Below are 22026 nucleotides of genomic sequence, written 5' to 3' on the forward strand. Positions count from 1 at the left end.
TCAGTATAGTTACAACGGCTGCCCCACCCTTCAAGCCGAAACGCATTACTGCTTCACGGCAGAAACAGGCAGGGCGGTGGTACCTACCCCCGCGGACTCTCAAGAAGTCCTACCACCAGTAAAATCTCAAGGACGTCAATAATTATGAAAAATTGTATCTAAAAATTTTTAAATATAAAATAATTACAGTTAGAAATGGTAGTGGTCTTTGGTTTGTACTTGGACAAAGACTATGTGACTATAAAACTGAATGAAGATAGATGATGATGTCTTGACGTGACCTATACGTGACGTGACTAATAATTGAAGAAATGCTTTTTCGTCTAGGTAGCGCCCTGTTTGGTTCTGAAATCACCACCAATTGGTGGTAGAGCGTCTTACTGGTGGTAGGACGTCTTGTGAGCTCGCACGGCTAGGTACCACCACCCTGACTATTTCTGACGTGACGCACTAATGCGTTTCGGTTTGAAGGGCGGGGCAGCAGTTATACTGTTACAACTGAGACCTTACAACTCGTGTCTCGAGGCGGGTGGCGGCATTTAATTTAAGTTGTAGATGTCTATGGGCTCCGGTAACCACTTAACACCAGGTGGGTGGTGAACTTGTCCATCCATACAGCCATAATATATATATATATATAAATATGTCTTCGTGGCCTCACGGTTAACACACCCGGTGTTTTCGTATTGAGTGATGCGATTATGTATGTAATAATGTAATAAATAAATTAGCGTATAATTGTTATTTCTACTTACTGTCACAAGGTTGGCGGAATACACATTGACGTGTCTATGGTAAGCACTTTACATCGGATGAGTTGTATGCCGGTATAGATTAACCACTAAACCACAATACTTCAACAGGTCCGCCGAAAAGAAAATTAGAATCTCATGCTGCTTCAAGTGTCATGAAAGCAAATTGAAATCAGAATTGATTTGAGTGTTCACAGTCGCAGCAATACCAGAGACAAAGACAAGCTTGCGGAATTACTCATCTTTAAATTTCTCGTATGACAGTGTTTCTCTATCGTATTGATATATTGCTGTTTGGACGTATTTTATTTTTAAAAGGAAACTGCGTTATTACTTCTTCTCATTTACTACCTGTACCTTAGTCTCGAAGTTTCCAGATTTACTGACCCTTTCAAAAATTTTGGTTTACTTAAACCAAAAATTTTTACAAAATTTTTTATTTTTATTTTTTATTGCTTAGATGGATGGACGAGCTCACAGCCCACCTGGTGTTAAGTGGTTGCTGGAACCCATAGACATCTACAACGTAAATGCGCCACCCACCTCGAGATATAAGTTCTAAGGTCTCAGTATAGTTACTGAGTTTTTATATGTGATTGTAAATTCCTTAATTCACAATCACATATAAATAATTTTTTTTGTTCGTAATACCGGTTGAACGCGGTTATTTAATAAATACACTTTAAAAACGATACAAAATAGTCCACATTTTATTTGTTACAAAGGTAGCGTGAACATATATTATTACGTGGGGCACAAGAAATTTAACGAGATTGAATGAAACTAGTTGAATTAGTCTTCAGCTATGACCTGGTTGGTGATAGCAGCGTTTCCGTTTAGACTAATCTGATTATACCTGGATATAAGTCGATTAGGTCCGGAAACGATGTTCGAGACAATTTATTTCCATTTTTTTAGATATGTCTTTGTAATCGGCTATGTTGTTTTTTTTTGTCTTTGTAAGCAGACGACCATATGTTTAACCGAATGTTGAGTAATCTTGATGATTATGGACATAAGTAACGCCAAGAGCCCAGCTAAGCCCCTATCCATTACTGAAAATAATTTTTTTAATATTTTTTTATTAAAGTTGGACTTGCCGTATTTCTAAGGATATGCCAGCTTCACCCTAAGTTTATCCTTACTGGTGGTAGGACCTCTTGTGAGTCCGCGCGGGTAGGTACCACCACCTCTGCCGTGAAGCAGTAATGCGTTTCGGTTTGAAGGGTGGGGCAGCCGTTGTAACTATACTGAGATCTTAGAACTTATATCTCAAGGTGGGTGGCGCATTTACGTTGTAGATGTCTATGGGCTCCAGTAACCACTTAACACCAGGTGGACTGTGAGCTCGTCCACCCATCTAAGCAAGAAAAAAAAAGTTTTTAATTAACTGAACTGTTGGTTCGATAACCAGACATAGTCAATATTTTTGTTAATCATTATTTTTTCTTGTTTCGAACGTGGATATTTCAAGATCCCCTGGGAAATAAGAAAAGCCAAGATTGTGGCCGGTGAAAGTTAGTTTATAGCAATAAGGCTGAGATGTAATATCGTATTTTATTTACTACTACGCATGCCGATAATGAGAAAAATGATCCATAGGGCATTATTTCGCGCTTATTTTGTTGATTATAAAAAAAGGTAACCCCAGAGAATCCAATATGTGGATTTTTGCCGATGGGCGATCGGGCCAGGCTGTCGGATTAGACGACAACCGACCAAACCCCATTGATCACTCTCTCCGGACGTCCGATCCCCACCCGAGACCAAATCATATATAAAATCATACCATGTGTGTCGTCTCTGACAAGACCGCTGTCAGGGGCGGTGTGGCTTTGACGGTGTCTTTAGATATCGCCAACGCGTTCAACACTCTGCAGTGGTCGGTAAGCGAGAGGGCGCTCGTGTATCTCGGCGTCACTGTGCACATCCATCAGCTGATCCGGTCCTCAAGGAGAGGTCGGTCAGCACAGGACAGATGTGACACGGTGGTGTGGTGTTTCGTTTTCTGGGAGAGCGCAATGTTCCACAGGAGTCGGTCTTTGGTCCTCTCTTGTGGAACACCTGTTACGCCTGGGTTCTACGGAGCACCCTTTACAGTTCTCTTCCTAGGCGGCCATTGTACGGAGGTGCACCTTGATCCGCAAGATCGTCGTGGTACCCCAACTACCGCGGCGTGCGCTCATGATAGGAGGCATCCTCCTTCTCGGTGAAGGCTACCGGGGACAGCGGTTCTACAGAACTGATGTGAAAGAGCGATTCTATACTTCAAAATCATAATTAATAAAACATACTTTGAATATGAACTATTTATTTATGTATTTTTACAGTAAACATTAGGTGACAATATGTTTTAAGGAAACATCAATAGTAATCTAGCTCGACTAACACCCCACCGAACGTGGTCTCGCCTTGTCGCGGCGGTGGGGCTTAAGCGTGCACCCCGATACCGTGGAGCAGCGTTGTCTGCACAGGGGTGCCGTGAACAAAGAAGACTGCACACCGTGTTCCCGTTTCCCACCTTTGCTGGATAAAGGGTACGTGAAGCGGGAGAGGGCTCCCTTCTGGAGCCCTCTTGGATGCTAGGCCATGTCCCCGGCAGCTCTTTGGCTGCTAAAGGGGAAGGCCCTCCAGAGGAGGGTACCGGTACGCCGGCGTGGCCACACCGTGGTCAGACGTGTGGGTCTGTCAGTAATGGTAGACCCCACGTGGATGAGAAGTGAACCGGAGGGCACTCCCTTCCGGTCGCTGGTTGCCATGTCCCCGGCTGCCTCTTGGCGGCTACAGGGGAAGGCCCCCCAAAGGGGGGTACCGGTTTACCGGCGTGGCTTCGAAGAAGCACACCGCAATCCCTACCGAGTAGGGGACGGGGGCTGCTGCCTAGCAGGAGCCGTGAGGATGCGAACCTCTATAAAAAATGCCCCAATCCCAAGTTTTTGACACCTGACGATGGGATGAATGGCTGGAGGGAGTCTAGTCCCAAGGGTTGTCCCATACCGTAATCCCCACTTGGTGGGGGGCGGGGGCCGCTGCCTAGTAGGGGCCGCGAGGATGCAAACCTCTATAAAAAATGCCCTAATCCTAAGCCTGTGACGTGCCCGGTGATGGGATGAGTGGCTGGAGGGTGTCCAGTCGTGAGGGCCGTCCCAGGGGACCGACCCCTGGTTAAATAATAAAGGAACGAAATTAATGATGGCAAACTTACAAAAAAGATTACCCCAGGAGGGTACCACTCTAGGTGGAGAATCCCTCCGTGCTTCCACTTCGGTGGGAGCATGCTGCCCCACGTATTCTGGGGGGGGCAAAGCATGCCACGATGAAGGGGGCTGTGCGACGGGCAGCGGAAAACCCGTCGAACCGAGGTGTGCCAGCGCTGGCTCGACGCGCTCTGCGCTCGTCAGCGACTGCGAGGCGACTGGCCCGAAAGGGAAAGTTAGGCGGAAGAGAAAGTCAAGGGGAGTTTCTTCCCGCGAAGGGGAGGGGGGGCAAACGTCGTCCTCTGACACGGATGCCCCACCGGAGAAAGTGGTGGTAGTCTCCGATTCGGCCTCTGCCGCGGAGGAGATGCCGCCCCCTAAAGGGAGACCCGCTCGGGGGAAGGGCGCACCGTCACCGGCGCCGTCATCGGCGTCGATGTCTGTCGCCTCGCTGGACGGGCGGACGACAGAAGAGGAGGAGGGCGGTCTTCGGGACCCTGCCTTGGTCATAGGCAGGGCCATGAAGACCGTCAAGTCGTATGCGGCGACCAGTGCCAAAACCAAAGCTGCTGGCCGCAGGCTGCGGGAAGTCGTCTCGCGAGTCTCGAAGGTTCTGCCTTCGGTTGCTTCCGCCAATGACCAGGTGGTGCAGCTGATGGCGGAGAATTCGAGGCTCCGAGCACAGCTACAGGCGCAGCAGCGGCCCGATGGCAAGGTTGCTGCTGCCAAGCGGGTAGCCGCGACGAGGTCGTCGCCCGCGTTGCCACGTGCCGCTGGGTCGCGGACTCCTCCGGCATCTGTGCCGGCGGTGTCGCCGCTGGTCTCCGGGGTCCCTCGGGGTTCCTGTCCCTCAGCGGCGGCTGGCGACCCGTGGCCCGTGCTGCCACCATCGCGCGCGGTACAGCGGCGTTCGCGTCTCCCGTCGCCGCGGTCTAGGGAGGCGACGGCCGTCGAGCGGCAGCAGGGATCCGCGGGGCCACGGATCTTGGGCCTGCCGGAACCGAATTGCTACAGCCTGGACGAGATTATCGACCGCACCGTCCAGGCTGTAATGGAAAGGCTGGGTGGCGGGCTGGCGGCTCTCGAGGCGAAGCGTGTTGTCTCTGGTGACGCTGAGCGGCCTGCGTCTACACCTGCCGCGGTGTTGGGTGCTGCGGTGACCCGCTCCACCCCCGTACAGGCTCCAGCCACTAGGGCGGGCCCGGGGCGAGACAGAGCCAAGCGGGGGGGCGGCGCTAATGCGAAGTGCACATCGCAGGCGCCTCAACCCCGTCCGCTGCCTCCGCCCCCGTCTAACATGGACGAGGGGTGGAATGTGGTGGCCCGGCGGGGTGCCAAGAGGGCCGTACCGACAGCTCCGCAAGTGGACGGAGCACCGGCCACCGCGGCGTCTCAGGCTGCTCCCCAACAGGGTCGAGCACCTGTGGCCGCCAAGAAAAAGAAGACGAAGAAGAAGTCGTCGCGCGCGCCGCGGTCGGCGGCAGTGGTCTTAACGCTGCTGCCGGCCGCCGAGGCCAAGGGCATGTCATACGGAGATGTAGTCTCCCGGGCGCGCGCGGCTATTGATCTGGACGAGATCGGGGCGGGGGAGGGCCTCCGCTGTAGGCTGACGGCCAATGGGGCCAAGCTACTAGAGTGTCCCGGTGCCGATAGTTCCGGCATCGCGGAGCGTCTGGCGGCGAAGCTCCGTACGGTTCTGCCTGAGGAGGAGGTTCGAGTGCACAGGCCGGTCAAAATGGCTGAATTGAGAGTGACCGGCCTGGACGACTGCACCACTAAGGATGAGGTGGCGGCGGCTATTGCCGCCCGGGGCAACTGCGCCCTGGAGAATATAACTGTAGGCGAGCTGCGCCTCGGTTATACCGGGGCTGGCTCTGTTTGGGTGCGTTGCCCGGTAGAGGCGGCCACCTCCTTGGCTGCTCCTCCGCCCGGGAGACCGTCGGGGGAACCGGGCAGGTTGCGCGTGGGCTGGATAGCGGCCCGCGTGCGCCTTCTCGAACCACGCGCCTGGCGGTGCCTCAGATGCTTCAGCACTGGGCACTGCCTCGCTAAATGCGTGAGTGCAGTTGACCGCAGCGGATTGTGCTTTCGCTGTGGTCAGCCTGGACACAAGGCGGCCGTGTGCTCGGCTGCGCCGCATTGCTTATTATGTGCGGCGGCCGGGCGCAAGGCTGACCACCGGGCCGGGGGCAAGGCCTGCCCTCCGGCCAGCAAGAATGCAGAACGAAATCGGCGCCGCCAAGCTAAGCGGCGTCAAAAGAAGCGGTTGGCCGGGGGAGCACCGGCCGGCACTTTGTCTCCCGCTGAGGCGTTCGCGCCCGATAGCGGGGGCAATGGAGTAGGGGAGGGAGCGATGGATGTGGTTCAGCCTTAATGGATCACACCTATCGCTTCCTGCAGGGAAACTTGAACCACTCCGCTGGGGCTCAGGACATGTTGCTCCAAACCATGGCGGAGTGGTCAATTGACGTGGCTGTGGTCGCCGAGCCATACTTCGTTCCCCCAGCGGATGACTGTTGGTTTGGGGACGTTGATGGCTTGGCGGCCATACATATCAGAAGAACCGCGATGGTCCCCCCCCTGGCGATGGTGACCAGGGGCCCCGGGATCGTCGCGGTACAGTTAGAAAATATCGTCGTGATCGGGGTGTACTTTTCTCCGAATCGGCCTACCGTCGAGTTCGAGCGGTTCCTGGACGGGCTAGAGGTGATCGCTCGTCACCTCGCTCCCCGTTCAGTGATACTGGCGGGGGACTTCAATGCGAAGTCCGTCGCTTGGGGTTCCCCATTCACGGACGCTCGTGGTGGGCTGCTGGAGGAGTGGGCGGTCGCGGTCGGTCTCTGTATCGTTAATAGGGGCTCGATCGCGACTTGCGTACGGTGGACGGGCGAGTCTATCGTGGACTTGACGTTCGCGAGCTCGCCCGTCGCACGGCGCATCCTCGGCTGGAGAGTGGTGGTGGGGGCGGAATCGTTGTCCGATCACCGGTATATCCGGTACGATCTTTCTGCCCCCGCGCCGACGCCGGCTGCGGGTGCCCGCGGGGTTGACCCCCCGCAGAGTGCATCCCGGTCATTCCCTAGGTGGGCACTGAAGCTCCTGAACAGGGAGCTCCTGGTGGAGGCCTCTATGGTGGCGGCGTGGGCGCCCACGCGCCCACAACCTGTCGATGTGGAAACCGAGGCCGAATGGTTCCGGGGCGCGATGCACCGCATATGTGATGCCTCGATGCCCCGGGTCGGCTCTCGGCATTCTGGACGGCGACAGTCGCCCTGGTGGTCGCCCGAAATTGCAAGACTGCGTGCGGTCTCCATTCGGGCGAGCCGCCAGTGCACTAGACACCGCCGTCGCCGCCGCCTGCGGCGCGACGAGCCCGTCGCGTTCGCGGAGGAGGAAGCTCGGCTGCACCGCGAATATCGCGCTGCGAAGGACGCCCTGCGGCTGGCCATCAGGCGGGCCAAGGAGCAGAACATGGAGAGACTCTTGGAGGCGCTCGAAGCGGATCCGTGGGGGAGCCCATACAAATTGGTACGCGGCAAGTTACGCCCGTGGGCCCCCTCTATGACTGAGCGTCTCCAGCCCCAGCAGCTGCGGGACATCGTTTCGGCGTTGTTCCCGCAGGAGCGGGAGGGTTTTGTCCCTCCCGCTATGGGCGGGCCGTCTGACACCGTCGACGGCCAAGCTCCTGCTGAGGTGCCCCGTATTACCGAGGCAGAGCTCCGGGTGGCCGTTGTCAAGATGACTGCGAAAGACACGGCCCCCGGCCCGGACGGAGTCCACGGCCGGGTATTGGCCTTGGCCCTCGGTGCCCTAGGGGACCGGCTCCTTGAGCTATATAATGGCTGCTTGGAGTCGGGACGGTTTCCGTCGCTCTGGCGGACGGGCAGACTTGTGTTGTTGAGGAAGGAGGGGCGCCCGGTGGATACAGCCGCCGGGTATCGTCCTATCGTGCTGCTGGACGAGGCGGGAAAATTGCTGGAACGTATTCTGGCTGCCCGCATCGTTCGGCACCTGGTCGGGGTGGGGCCTGACCTGTCGGCGGAGCAGTACGGCTTCCGGGAGGGCCGTTCGACCGTGGATGCAATTCTTCGCGTGCGGTCCCTCTCGGACGAGGCCGTTTCTCGGGGTGGGGTGGCGCTGGCGGTGTCTCTTGACATCGCCAACGCATTTAACACTCTGCCCTGGACCGTGATAGGGGGGCACTGGAGAGGCATGGAGTGCCCCTCTACCGCCCCGCCGGCTGGTTGGGTCCTATTTGGGGGCCAGGTCGGTCGTATGTACCGGGTACGGTGGGACCCTTCATCGTTTTCCGGTCGTGCGTGGTGTTCCGCAGGGGTCGGTTCTCGGCCCCCTCTTGTGGAATATCGGGTACGACTGGGTGCTGAGGGGCGCCCTCCTCCCGGGCCTCCGCGTTATTTGTTACGCGGACGACACGTTGGTCGTGGCCCGGGGGGATGATTTTAGGGAGTCTGCCCGTCTCGCCACAGCGGGAGTGGCCCTCGTCGTCGGAAGGATAAGGAGGCTGGGTCTCGACGTGGCGCTCAGTAAATCCGAGGCTCTGTGGTTTCACGGGCCGCGGAGGGCGCCACCAGTTGACACCCACATCGTGGTTGGAGGCGTCCGGATAGGGGTCGGGGTGCAGTTGAAGTACCTCGGCCTCGTGTTGGACAGCCGGTGGGCCTTTCGTGCTCACTTTGCGGAGCTGGTCCCCCGATTGATGAGGACGGCCGGTTCTTTGAGCCGGCTGCTCCCGAATATTGGGGGACCGGATCAGGTTGTGCGCCGCCTCTACGCGGGGGTGGTGCGATCGATGGCCCTGTACGGTGCACCTGTGTGGGCTGAGCCGCGCAACCGGGCCACTATGGCTAGGTTCCTGCGCCGGCCGCAGCGCACCGTTGCCATCAGGGTCATCCGCGGATATCGCACCGTCTCCTTCGAGGCGGCGTGTGTTTTGGCGGGGACGCCGCCATGGGAGCTGGAGGCGGAGTCGCTCGCTGCCGACTATCGGTGGCGCAGCGAGCTTCGTGCTCGGGGCGTGGCGCGTCTCCCCGAAAGTGAGCTGCGGGCGCGGAAGGCCCATTCTCGGCGGTCCGTGCTCGAGTCGTGGTCGAGGCGATTGGCCAACCCCACGTGGGGGCTACGGACCGTCGAGGCGGTTTACCCGGTCTTTGATGACTGGGTGAATCGTGGCGAAGGACGTCTCACCTTTCGTCTGGTGCAGGTGCTGACCGGGCACGGATGCTTCGGGAAGTACCTGCGCCGGATAGGGGCTGAGCCGACGACGAGGTGTCACCATTGTGGACACGACCTGGACACGGCGGAGCATACGCTCGCTGTCTGCCCCGCGTGGGAGGTGCAGCGCCGTGTCCTGGTCGCAAAGATAGGACCTGACTTGTCGCTGCCTGGCGTCGTGGCGTCGATGCTTGGCAGCGATGAGTCATGGAAGGCTATGCTCGACTTCTGCGAGTGCACCATCTCGCAGAAGGAGGCGGCGGGGCGAGTGAGGGAAAGCTCTCCTCACTACGCAGAAACCCGCCGCCGCCGAGCAGGGGGTCGGGACCGGGGTCGTATCCGTGACCTGGCCCCCTAAGAGCTAGGGGTCCCACCCGTTTTGTGCGGGGAGAGACCCAGACGTGGGGTGGCGTGCTTGGCACGCTCACCCGCAATAGGAAGCCGGGTGATGGTAGACCGCGTTCCCCCGACCGCTCTGGGGGAAGGTGTAACGCGGCGCCATCAAAGCGGGCTCTCGGCCCGCTGAACGAGGGAACCGGTGGTCGTGTCGCTGGCGGCCACCGGTCCGGCGTCCGTGGGACGGTGGGATGGATGTAATGTGCTCTGCGTCAACCCTGTCCCGCCGTTTCAATAGCCCCGACTGGGCTCCGGCCCGGTCCGAGGTAGGGCGCCGGTTGTGAGCGGCAGGAGTTTTTAGTGGGTTCAACTCACACATACCCCACCTGCGGCGCGGGTGGGGATCCGGCGATTTTCTCCTGTAGAAAAAAAAAAAAAAAAAAAAAAAGCTCGACTAACAACGATAAGTATCTTTCTATATAGCCCATGCAGTTTTACAAAATCAATTTCTTCAATTGTCAGCCCACTTCAGACCAACTTGACTAAATTGGATTCGATTCACAATCAAACTACGTCTGGATCCGTATTAAAATGCAAAAAATAATCTAGCGCGGAATCGTCGAGAAAAGGAAATTGAACTTCGAAGGGAAATAAGCCACAGAGCCGATTCCGCTGAGAGATTGCAAGGATTTACCCGCAAGTAATTAAGCATTGATTAGTTATTAACGTAGACAAAGACGAGATTAGAGATGGGACAGAAGAAAAACGAAGAAATACTGCCGTGGGCGATAAAAGTTATTTCTAAATGAGATCGATAAATATAGAATTTGGTAAATTTGCATAAAGATTATGTTATGTTTGAGAATAGTTAGTAGTACATCGGCCGGTGTAATAAAAGTGCTTCCACGCTTACTGTGATATTACATCGCACGAAACATATTGGGATGCAAACTTTTTTTATTCTTTCCAAGAATCTTGCACGATATTCAATATTTAGTTTCGTACGGGTCTGTGTTGAGAAGTTTTAAACGCACTGGAGTTTTAATTTCGAGCATTTTACGTTGAGTTTTATTTAAATTAAGTTTGTTATAAGTAGTTTAAATAGGTGACAAATGGCCACAACATGCTTAGTTACATCAATTATTCGAAGAATATCATTTAATTTAGAAGGTGAAAACAAGTTATCGAATATAAACTATATAATAATATTATTATTATTCTGTACCGATATGGATCGAAGAATTGAAAATACGGGAATTCCATTGCGACCTGAAGCTACACCTGAAGCTACACCTACATAATGATATCTCTCTCAGTCGTCTTAAGTAACAATATCGTTAACTAATTTACAAATTAACCTCTTCTACTAATTCCTTTATTCAGGGTCCTTTATTCATTTCACGAAAAAGTCACATTTTTGGATCAGCTTGTATTGTAATTTTATTTCTTTTTGCCGCGGGTTATACAGTTAGAAAACTTTTTTATTTCTTTGTCTTATTTTCGCGGTAAAATATAATTATGTCACAGACTATAAATATTTTTTAACCTTTCGTGCATTCCGGCTCACGTATCATAAAAAAGTTGCGTTCTTAAACGCCACAAAACTTAACTGTTTTATTATCGGTTAAGCGCAACGCGCCATTTAAAACATCAGTGCGAAACAATAAATATAGAACGTGGATCGCGGACTAACGCCGTAGTGTGTCTACAACACTTCTCGGAAACAATTCGTCCGGGAAAACGTAGCAATTTACATTTCACAGAGGAAACGTATGCCGAGTTGGGCTCGATATCCGGTTTAGTATACGCGATAAATGTATGCAGTATCTACAAACATGATTTACGTATTAAGACTTTATACACTGCACTTTCTATTAGTACTTCCAAAGATAAATTGGGAGCCGTTGGTTTATGTGCCATTTTTATTTGTTTCAAGTCGTCGTGGCCTTAAGGATAAGACGTCCGGTGCATTCGTAGCGATGCACCGGTGTTCGAATCTCGCAGGCGGGTACCAATTTTTCTAATGAAATATGTACTTAACGAATGTTCACGATTGACTTCCACGGTGAAGGAATAAAATCGTGTAATAAAAATCAAACCCGCAAAATTATAATTTGCGTAATTATTGGTGGTAGGACCTCTTGTGAGTCCGCGCGGGTAGGTACCACCGCCCTGCTTATTTCTGCCGTGAAGCAGTAATGCGTTTCGGTTTGAAGGGTGGGGCAGCCGTTGTAACTATACTTGAGACCTTAGAACTTATATCTCAAGGTGGGTGGCGCATTTTACTCTAACCATCTAAGCAATAAAAAAAAAAATTACCTTACCCCTTAGGGGCATAATAAAATCCACATTGATACTTAGTGGTTACCAGAGCTTGAATGTCGGTGCTTATTTTAAGAGCTAAAGTTAATGTCGATTGAATTAAAAGTTACAGTCTTGACATATTTTTTTTTTTGAGATCTGGAAGAAATCTTTTTTTTTTATTGCTTAGATGGGTGGACGAGCTCACAACTCACCTGGTGTTAAGTGGTTACTGGAGCCCATGGACATCTACAACGTAAAGGCGCCACCCACCTTGAGATATAAGTTCTAAGATCTCAGTATACCTATAGTTACAACGTCTGGCCCACCCTTCAAAACGAAACGCATTACTGCTTCACGGCGGAAATAGGCAGGGCGGTGGTACCTACCCGCGCGGATTCACAAGAAGTGCTACCACCAGTGGCAATCGCCGGCATTTCGGCAACTCAATAGGGCCTGTAGGGGTGAGATGTCGAATTCAACCGACTAGAATATGCTGTTGTTCAATAGGTAGCATAATAATAATAATTAATTATTTCGAAATTCGGATAAGGCAGATGGATCACTTCAGATTCGCATCCGCCTTGCCAACATCCTGCCAACAGCCTGGTCGTCGACGCGATCACCAGCCTTAGATGCTCTAACGTGCGGTAATTATTTAGCCACGGCCATGAACGTCAGTGTGAAATAAGAGAATCATTATGTACAAATAATTAAGTGTCTGTCCCGACACCGTGATAGTGTCAAAGCAAATATTCAATCAAAAGGGCTATTAATCTTGTTAACACAGGTTGAATGGCTTCAAAGCGCTGCATTCTCAATCTGCCCTCAGTCAATGTTCATAAACATAATTATAACACCTGACGCGCATTCTAATATGTCCTTTGTAAAAGTGAAGCGAAGATAATTTGCAATTCTATTAGTGCCCCTGTATATTACTAATTGCTGTGGATGTTATTTGTGGAATTGCGATCCGTCTGCTATCTAAGGAAGAAATCCTGATTCTGAACGCTTCGGATAATATAATATATTTTATTTGTCTTATTTTATTGCCTTTATGACATATGGCCCATTTGATTTGATAAGGTCGCTTAGGGAATTCAGCAATGTTAACTCAACTTAATTCATACTAACTTTATTAATTCTTCTTGTAGAGCTAAGGTTCCTATTTTTTTCAACCCTCGTTCGACCACGACCTCGTTGCTGGACATAGTCCTCTCCCAAGGAGAGAGTTCAGAGTTTTAAGGGTTGGTGTAAGATCTTTCGTTTCAAATTTGCGTTAAACCTCTTTAGACCAAAACCGTGCAACAGTTGCCAAAAGCGTGTTGAAAAGTTATCTATTTTTAAATTTTCTAAAAGCCTCTTTTATTAATACAAAAAATATTATTTTAATAACCTAAAAGTACATGCTATTGTCCGCAACACGCTTCGTCAGATTACAGAAATAGAGTTATGAGCAACATGCTTCGTCAAAAAGTACAATATTTACTTTCAGCTACAAGCATCGTCATAAGTAACATAGGTCCACAATTGAAAATAAGTGCGCCGCTTGTGTGTACTTGTACGTAGTACATAGATGAAAACTAGAAGGTTCTATTTACTCCTTTTCGCGTGAAATAAAGAGAAAAGTAGAAGAAACAGCCACAGAAGGACCATATCACGTAGTTCTTCATAATTTAGATGGTTCGTCGCTTCGGAATAAAGCTTCAGTCGAGAGAAGAATCAACGGAAGGAAGTCGGTCGAGGTTTTGTTGCTTCGCTTTCATAGGAACTCACTGTGCAGACGTTCACTCAACGACAAACACCGGCCGAGATAAAACGCTTTCCAAAGAAAACCTATCCCGGCGAAAAGTTAGAATACTGCGCGTAATTAAAAACTTAGATCTCACGTTTTCATTCACAAATCGAAACTCAATTTAGCCTTTAATAGCATTACGGCTTGTGAGGGCTTATTGAAAGCGCGACTCTGAATATTGGGAGAGACGTGACGTGGTGCAGTCGGAGACGATGCATCGGAGCAGATGGTTCTCCTCGGGAAAATCTTCAAAGCGAACATAGATCACTATTTGTTTTTAGACTAACGAATCTACCATATAGTTAATTTTCAATGTAGTGGTATCATAGAATACATATGATTTATTTGAATTTCAATCGTAAATTTTAACGCACGATAATTCCATTGAGAAATTTCGGTCAAAACAAAAGACAACAATCATGGCTGAATTCTGCTGCAGCTGTAGTGATAGGTAAGTGTTTTTTTTTCTTTTTAATTATTCCTACGAAAAAAAAAAACTGTCACTTCCTTCTCTTTTTAATTATTCAAACATAACGATAATTTGGAATTTGATTTCGTAGTTTGAAGTGATAAAAAAGAAAGGTTTTTTTTTTAATGTGATACGACAAAGAGCGCGCGAAATAACGGCTTTTTTTAAAAAAGGTCTGCCCTAAGGTTCGGCGAAACCAAAATTTATCGTCAACATTTTACTAGTTCCAGTTTTATTTAGAACTAGCGGCCCGCTCCGGCTGCGCTCGGGTCTTTAACAAAAAATTCAACTATATTTGACGTTGTTTTATTTTTTAAAATAAAATAACACTTATTGCGGCATAACTATAATAGTTAGACATATGCTGTCGCGACACTTTTTTTAAATAATAATGTGTCCTACAAAGTCGTAGTACTTTATTTTATTTTATCATCGATAGTTTTCGCAGGGCACGCGATGTAAAGAATATTTTAGGTAATTTTTTTACACCTTGGGTTACATTATTGGAGTTTTTCCCTATTTTTTTTTCAAAAAAGATACCTATGTCACTCGAGAATAGTGTAGCTTCCAAACAGTGAAAGAATTTTTCAAATCGGTTCAGTAGTTTCGGGGCCTATTCAATACAAACAAACAAACAAATTGTTCCTCTTTATAATATTATATAGTATATAGTATAGATAGCACTTTCTTCGGTTTTCGTGAGCCGTAGATTCAATTAAAAATACTTTTTCGTTTGATCTCGTATTTATTGACATCATTCATTCAATATATTCAACATATTTTTTCAGTCCGTTCAGTTACGTCGCGAATACAGTTAAGTATGTACTCGAAACTTCAAAAATAATATTATACAATGACAATAAATAGGCGACGTTAAGCCGTGAAAGGGGTCTTCTGTAGAATTATTCATTCTGGTTTTTTTAACGTTTGGTAACTATAGCCACATACTCATTTGTTTGCTTATAACTAGCTGTACCCGTCCGCTTCGCTGGGCATTTAAAATTAACATTATTATTTCTGACTCCCACAAAGATTCTCATTACTAACGCCCCCGCAACTGGTGTAGGGAGTCCAACACTCATATAAATATTAGCCTATCCATTAAGAACATGTATTTTCTACATGGGTACTAAGTTTCAAGTTAATTGAATGCATGGTTCAGTAGTTATAACGAAACATCCGTAAAAAACCATTGTAGATTTATATATTAGTATAGATTACATTTTCAGTAGAACATTTAAGTATTTTAAATTTAAGAAAAACAGGTGTCATGAAACTGCTGCTGCTTTTTTTCTGTTTTTACTGCTAGCAGAATACCACACAATCTTGAGATTATCTTATTGTGAAGTCGATGTGATTCAGAGATGTAGTTAGAACCGTCGACTGGTCCTAAAGAATGAAATGTCTGGTGTAGAGTCACTGAGAAATACAATCATCCTAGTCCTAATGCCGTGGTTTTGTCTTGTCTTGTCCTCTATAGAAATGCGTATTTATTGAACAAATTCGTAGACGTGTAAAAAAACCGTATTCAGACAATTTAAAACTCGCAGCTTGAGGCTTCCGAGTGCAAACTATAGTCGATTATTATAAGTATTATCGCAGGGTGACACTTCAGAACTAATACTGATGATGTATTCCGTGCTGTGACACAAATAAATACCTACAAAAATTATATACACTTACAGCACAGAAAAATTTAAAATGTTAGTATTATAATTATCACAAGATTACGTTTACAGTTTGATCTTGAATTTTTTATTGTCATTATATTATTTTTGACGGTATGAATACTTTATTTATACTTTCCGTGGTCACGAACGACTGTCGGTCAGTATTTTTATTACGTTTTTAAAAGTGCGAAATGTAAAACAAATTACCAGCGGTCAGAAGCGATTTAGGCATCCCCATTTTGCATGTTTGAAAAACAATTTTGAATTTTTCGCTTGATAAAATATGTCTGTGATGTATTTTCTGCGCGGTTGTCAACGACTATGTTTGAAAATTTAAGCTTGTAAATAAAACTTATTTTAGGTATAAAAATTTCGGATACAAATAATTTTACAATTTTCAAACGATTTTCTTCAGTCGTGATTTAAATACACACAAGTGACGAAAATATGTGGCCTATAGAATTATTTGTGATAAAATGTGGCTATTTCGTACAATAACATTGATAGAGATGATTCAGATTTTTATGTCTTTCTTTCGCGTTACACAGATGTACTTGATACTTGGTAGTTTTGAGATCTAGTTTTTCCTGAAAAAAAGTTCTTACTTCTCGGACAGATAGAAACAGGAGGATAACACCATGGTCTTATACATATAAGTTTCGAGATTTGTCGTTTTAAGGACCGTAACCTTATGAAAGTAAAGAATTTTTTTTTATTGCTTAGATAGTTAGACGAGCTCACAGCCCACCTGGTGTTAAGTAGACGGAGCACATAGATATCTACAACGTGAATGCGCCACCCACCTTGAGATATAAGTTCTAAGATCTCAGTATAGTTACAACGGCTGCCCCGCCCTTCAAACCGAAGCGCATTACTGTTTCACGGCAGAAATAGGCAAGGTGGTTGTACCTACCCGCGCGGACTCACAAAAAATCCTACCACCAGTAGTATAAAGTAAAGAAATGAAATGATGGTGAGGTGAAATGGTGAGGGAGGCCGTCTTTCTTTCTCGCGGGGGCACGAAATGCCTCTTGGCGCGAGCCCTACTACCCAGGCATGGGTCCCTAGCAATCATGGGGAAGGGTACAATGCAGCCGGATCCTACTTTAGAAGGTAGGAAAACCTACACTGTGAGTGATTCCTATAGTGCCACCTAGATTCCTATAGATGATGTTTAGTAAACACCAACTGAAAGACTACCATGTTCTCTTCTCTAAAGCATGAAAAAATAATGTTTAGGTATACGACAAAGGGAAGATCTTCCACAGAGCGGGTGATATTGCTCGTTAGACCGACGGTCCGTATGTTGTTGTTCGGAACTTGTATATATTCAAGCTTATCTTGAAAATGTCGTAAGCGAGATTCAGACATTTGTCGAAATGCTTGCGTTTGTATGATGGCCAACCGCCGCAAATGAGTTCCAGATATTTTTTTCACATATGCCTATCCAACAAACCAGGTAGCATAAGCGCTACCGATAGATTAGGAAACCGTATGTGTTTTAAAATCTTGCTCGACACAGCGATATCACTGAATAGGTCTTTTGTCAGTACTTGGTCTCGCGAATTTATGTCATATATATGTCATAGTCATAGTCTGGCCATAAATACTGTTACATAAAAACGTAGATAAAAACATTACTATTTTCAACTTTTTAAAAATATTTTTTTTTGTATTTATTTAAATAATAGTTAAAATAATTTATTTATTATAAAAAAAATAACACAATATTCCTAACCTAAAAGTACATGTTATTATCCGCAACATGCTTCGTCAGAAGCTTTTTAATTATTTTGAATTTAGAACACATATTATTTTAAAAACATCTTTCGATTTTGCGCCATTTTACATATTTCTTCGTGTTCATTATCAAATTACAATATGGAAAGGGGTGTTAAAGAAAATAGGATTGTAGTGATCGCCTTGCAGAAAGTGGGTATAGAGTCGTCGGTCATATTACAGACACTTCAAAAGTTTGGTATGCCCGTATGTTCGTATATCGTACTACCAACAGATACAACAACACTTTGTCTGTTGAAGACCAGAAAAGATCGGGGGGCCGCGTGCTGTTAGAACTACAAAGTCTGTTAATGCTGTTAAAGCCAGAATTCGTTGAAACCTCATTAGGAAGCAAAAAATCTTATCGCGATAAATGAAGATTCTCGCTAGGACTCTGTCGCGTATTATAAAACAAGACCTAAAGCTCGGTGCTTATCGTCGATATACAGAACATGCCCTAAATCAATCTTTACAATTAAAGAGAATGGATCGATCAAAACGCCTTCTGTCGCAATACGCAGGTGAAAGGCACAGAAATGTCCTCTTTACCGATCAAAATTTTTCACATAAAGGAAAATCGTTTTTTTTTTGTAGCAGAAATAGGTACTTGAGATAGTGGATGGGAACCCCATGATAAAAAGTTAACTCTTAGTATTTTAAATAGGAGTCAGAGAATCCTGTCACTATTGTCCAATACTAGCTGCACCCGCGGCTTCGGCCGTAACAAAAGGAATTTTATGTTAAAACATTAAAGCGATAAGAAGATACACAAAGGCAGCTACGTAAGATAATTTTAAGTGAACGTACATCCACAGATATATTCTTTTTTATAAATATACATTTCATATCTATTCGAACTTATGGTTCAATAGATAAAAATCACTGCTACCGGCGCCACCTATCTGGCACTAACGTAATTATGTTCGTCTGAGTCGTCATGTGGCCCTGTATATTTATTGTGTTAGCCCAATTAATATTACACGTATTAATTGGGCTACCAGTGAACATACACACATATACATTCTGTCTTATTATTCAATATATTTGTCAAATCCGGCCTTCACACAGACAAGTTCGTGGTCCGTTAATTTATTCCAATTGATACCAAAATCTACAGGATCACCCGTTAGATCAATGAAGATTTTATTTCAATAGATTTTCCTGAAAATTTAAACAAAACCGGTTCAGCAGTTCACGTCGTCTATAGGAGATACATATACGCACATCGGGTTTTATATGTGTATTTGTAAAAAATCAAACGATTTAGTCACTCCGCGAAAAATTAAACTCATGGAAATAGAGATTTTTTTTTCACTGCGAGCATTGGACGCTTGGTGCGACCACCGGACATAACAAATATTGTTCCAAAATCAGTTAGATTTTATAAGACAGCGTCCTAAAACTAGAAAGAGTCTACTAAACTCATAACAGGATAATCGCTTGTGGTTTAAATAAAAATAAAAAAAATACGATTTTACAGATATTTTCTTTGGAGTTTTCCGAATAATCATTTTTCCTAAGCAATATCGAAACATACAAAACAAACCGATCCATTAACGGTGCTTTTAGGCACCACAAACATCAGTCACCGTACTCGTCGAATCCGTCGCTCGCGACCAAGGGCTCGACGAACGATTAACCCACAGACACAGCCCACTGAGTTTCTCGCCGGATCTTCTCAGTGGGTCGCGTTTCCGATCCGGTGGTAGATTCTGCGAAGCACGACTCTTGCTAGGGTCAGTGTTAGCAGCACTCCGGTTTGGGCCCCGTGAGATCACCTACGCACGTTAGGGTGAAGCTGAAATAGTCTCTCAAGGCTATCAGCACAGGTATGATAAAAAAAAAAAAAAACAAAAAAAAACAAGAAAAGTAAATTGAGCCAATTTACACATTTTTACGAAACTAAAGATAATTGAAAATAGATATACTAAATTAAGGACGAACTGCACCTGTTGTAATGAAATGAAAAAAAAGTAGAAAAATTTACTGAACTTATAATTCCTATTTCACGCTTAAATTGCATTCAACACAGGGCATCCAAGAATTTAAAATGGAATAAACCGAGTACCGTCTTATTCAGGGTAAGCTGCGCTCTATTGTGTGTTGTTTTTAGGTCGACTTTACAATGTCTTTGTGAAATACGGAAAGACGTACCGAGCGAGAATTTCTGAAGTGGATCGCATTCTTGAATACCTCATTGTGAGCGTCAGGGTGACTATAAATTCTTTATGGCTTTCTCTTTGTTTTCGCTTACAATAGACAAATATGGTTGTATTAAAGAAAGCGCAATGTCATAATTAAATTACGAGGCTAAGGATAGGTAACAATAAAAATTATTTACCTTTTTAAAACTTTCAAAATAGGCCACCAAAATCGATAGTTTGGGCGGAAAACCGATGGTGATTTTTTATTGTATTCAATTCCAAAACTGACCTCGAAGCGAGATTGAGAGATTGAGCATATGGGCAAAAAAAAAAAGTGGTACCGTTCAAAACTAACCAGGCTAACATGGCCTCGAAATATGGGGGTGATACTCGCATATAAAATTGAAGGTGGAGTAGAGGAGGCTGATTATCAACATATCACAATTATTATAATAATAGCACCACTTAAATAAGAATCGAGCAGAGTACTGCAGTATGTAGCGGTATAACATAACTGTGATCATTCACCATCAATATGGCGTACTATGGTCGTCTAATTTTGAAGGCGATAAGAATAATTCTAACAATAGTCAAAGTCAAAGTTTACTGGTGGTAGGACCTCTTGTGAGTACGTGCAGGTGGGTACCACCCCCCTGCCTGTTTCTGCCGAAAGCAGTAGTGCGTTTCGGTTTGAAGGGTGAGGCAGCTGTTGTAACTATACTGAGACCTTATAACTTATATCTCAAGGTGGGTGGCGCATTTACGTTGTGGATGTCTATGGGCTCCAGTAACCACTTAACACCAGGTGGGCTGTGAGCTCGTCCACCCATCTAAGTAATAAGTAAAAAATATATATTTAGACCTGACCACGATATTACCGGCGTATTGCATGTTGATGCAACTACCATTAAGTCGACAGTTATGTCGGTGCACGTATTGGTGGAGAAAAGTTTCGATCAACAGAAGACTTAAGAAACTTTCGTTATTTAGTTGAGTTCCGGGTCTGCTGCAGAGAACAGTGATTCTGGACATGGCGTGTATTGTGACGTTTCTCACTCTCCCCCTGCCCTGTGTAGCAGGGAGCTTCTGCCCGGGCAGTGCCCCGAGGCCCGTTCCGTGCACCCGAAAGGGGGTACGACGACCCTTCTTACTTCTCTTACTCTGAAACTTGATCTTGGACATTCACTACGATTAATAGAAATTAACTTGATGTCCGTCTTTACGGGTGAAAACTCATTAGAGTAGGTATCACTATCCGGTCCGCCATGCCTGTAACTGGCTTACATACCAGTACTTAATTTTATACTTGATAATTTTAAGCTTGAATGTTTTGTGTGTATTGCTGTCGATGTGTCTAAATAAATAAATACTATGACGAGCCTCATATTATGTTTTATGGATTATGGAAATTAGGCTCTATCCTGTAGCACACTACGAAATTTTAGAATAATGTATTAAAATAATACGTGAAACAAAAACTTTGTATCCCTTTTTACGAAAATTGCGCGGACGGAGGAGTATGACATTTTCTACACTTATAGAGAATATAGAGAAGAAGTGCACAAGGCTAATATTTTTTTTAAATAATGCATAAAATATACATTAAATCAATAAAGAAAATATTACACACACTACATACCATATATTTGACGCACACACGCATGCATACTATTTATTGTCAAACTTTTGTTCTTGACGTCTGTTGTCAAATTGAGAATAGATTAAATATTGTTTGTCTGTGTTAATATTTTTTTATAGTGTAGCCTTGGCGAAATTTGTGATTATAGAAATATAAAATACAAGCTTAATAGTGTACAAACTTACAATTCCAATTAACTATAGTTGAATTTCGACTACTGCGGGACCTCTAGTTTTATAATAATGTACTAAAATATTACTACACTATTCAATTCAGAAATTAGTCTGTTCACTTTCGTAATTATGCTAACAATAAATACGTTGTAAACTTCGTTAATATTTTTTTTTATTTTTTGTTTAATATTAAATAACGGATGCTGATCAAAGAAAATCGGACTGGATCTGTCTAGTTAGAGTCGACTTTTGTAGACCCATTACGTAGAGCATGCATGCACCATTTTGATACTAATTGATCGAAATCTCTTCATCACCACATTTTGCCCAAGTGAACTCCTTCATTAGCGCGAAGCTGATTAAAATGAACAAAGGAATCAACTAAATGAAGTTTCACTTGGGTTCCTATAAATAAATCAGTTTGGTAGAGGGATAGTTCTGTGAACTTCGAAGGAGCGCACTGAAGTTTAAATGCTACTTATAACTTCACTACCGGAAATAGTTTACATGTTTCGATTCATTGTTCCACGTGATACCCC

At 45.9% G+C, this 22026-nt stretch overlaps 3 protein-coding genes across 5 annotated transcripts in view; 1 reads left to right on the forward strand and 2 right to left on the reverse strand.

Annotated features, from left to right (window-relative positions):
- The window catches only part of LOC114252835 (succinate dehydrogenase [ubiquinone] flavoprotein subunit, mitochondrial), a 174973-nt gene that overhangs the window by 29737 nt on the left and 123210 nt on the right, over nucleotides 1–22026 (reverse strand). The gene's annotated exons all lie outside the window — the stretch shown is intronic.
- On the reverse strand, nucleotides 3304–5370 carry LOC149503627 (uncharacterized). The gene has a single exon (XM_089731513.1). The coding sequence runs from the start codon at nucleotides 4469–4471 to the stop codon at nucleotides 3605–3607; it is 867 nt and encodes a 288-aa protein (XP_089587639.1). The 5' UTR covers nucleotides 4472–5370; the 3' UTR covers nucleotides 3304–3604.
- The window catches only part of LOC114252777 (protein SCAI), a 125956-nt gene continuing 117596 nt past the window's right edge, over nucleotides 13667–22026 (forward strand). For 2 of the 3 annotated variants that reach the window (XM_089731648.1, XM_089731654.1), the window contains exon 1: nucleotides 13675–14064. In XM_089731648.1, coding sequence (XP_089587774.1) covers nucleotides 14033–14064 — 32 coding nt within the window. In that variant the 5' untranslated portion in view covers nucleotides 13675–14032. Of the gene's footprint in view, nucleotides 14065–22026 lie in introns of all 3 variants that reach the window. The other variant, XM_089731659.1, reaches the window with a different exon arrangement.

This window comes from Bombyx mandarina, chromosome 01 (assembly GCF_030267445.1).
Source record: "Bombyx mandarina strain Sakado chromosome 01, ASM3026744v2".
Taxonomy (NCBI): Eukaryota; Metazoa; Arthropoda; class Insecta; order Lepidoptera; family Bombycidae; genus Bombyx; species Bombyx mandarina.

Coding starts and splice junctions, on each gene's coding strand:
- LOC149503627 (XM_089731513.1), bottom strand. CDS start 4,471: ATGGCCCTGCCTATGACCAAGGCAGGGTCCCGAAGACCGCCCTCCTCC.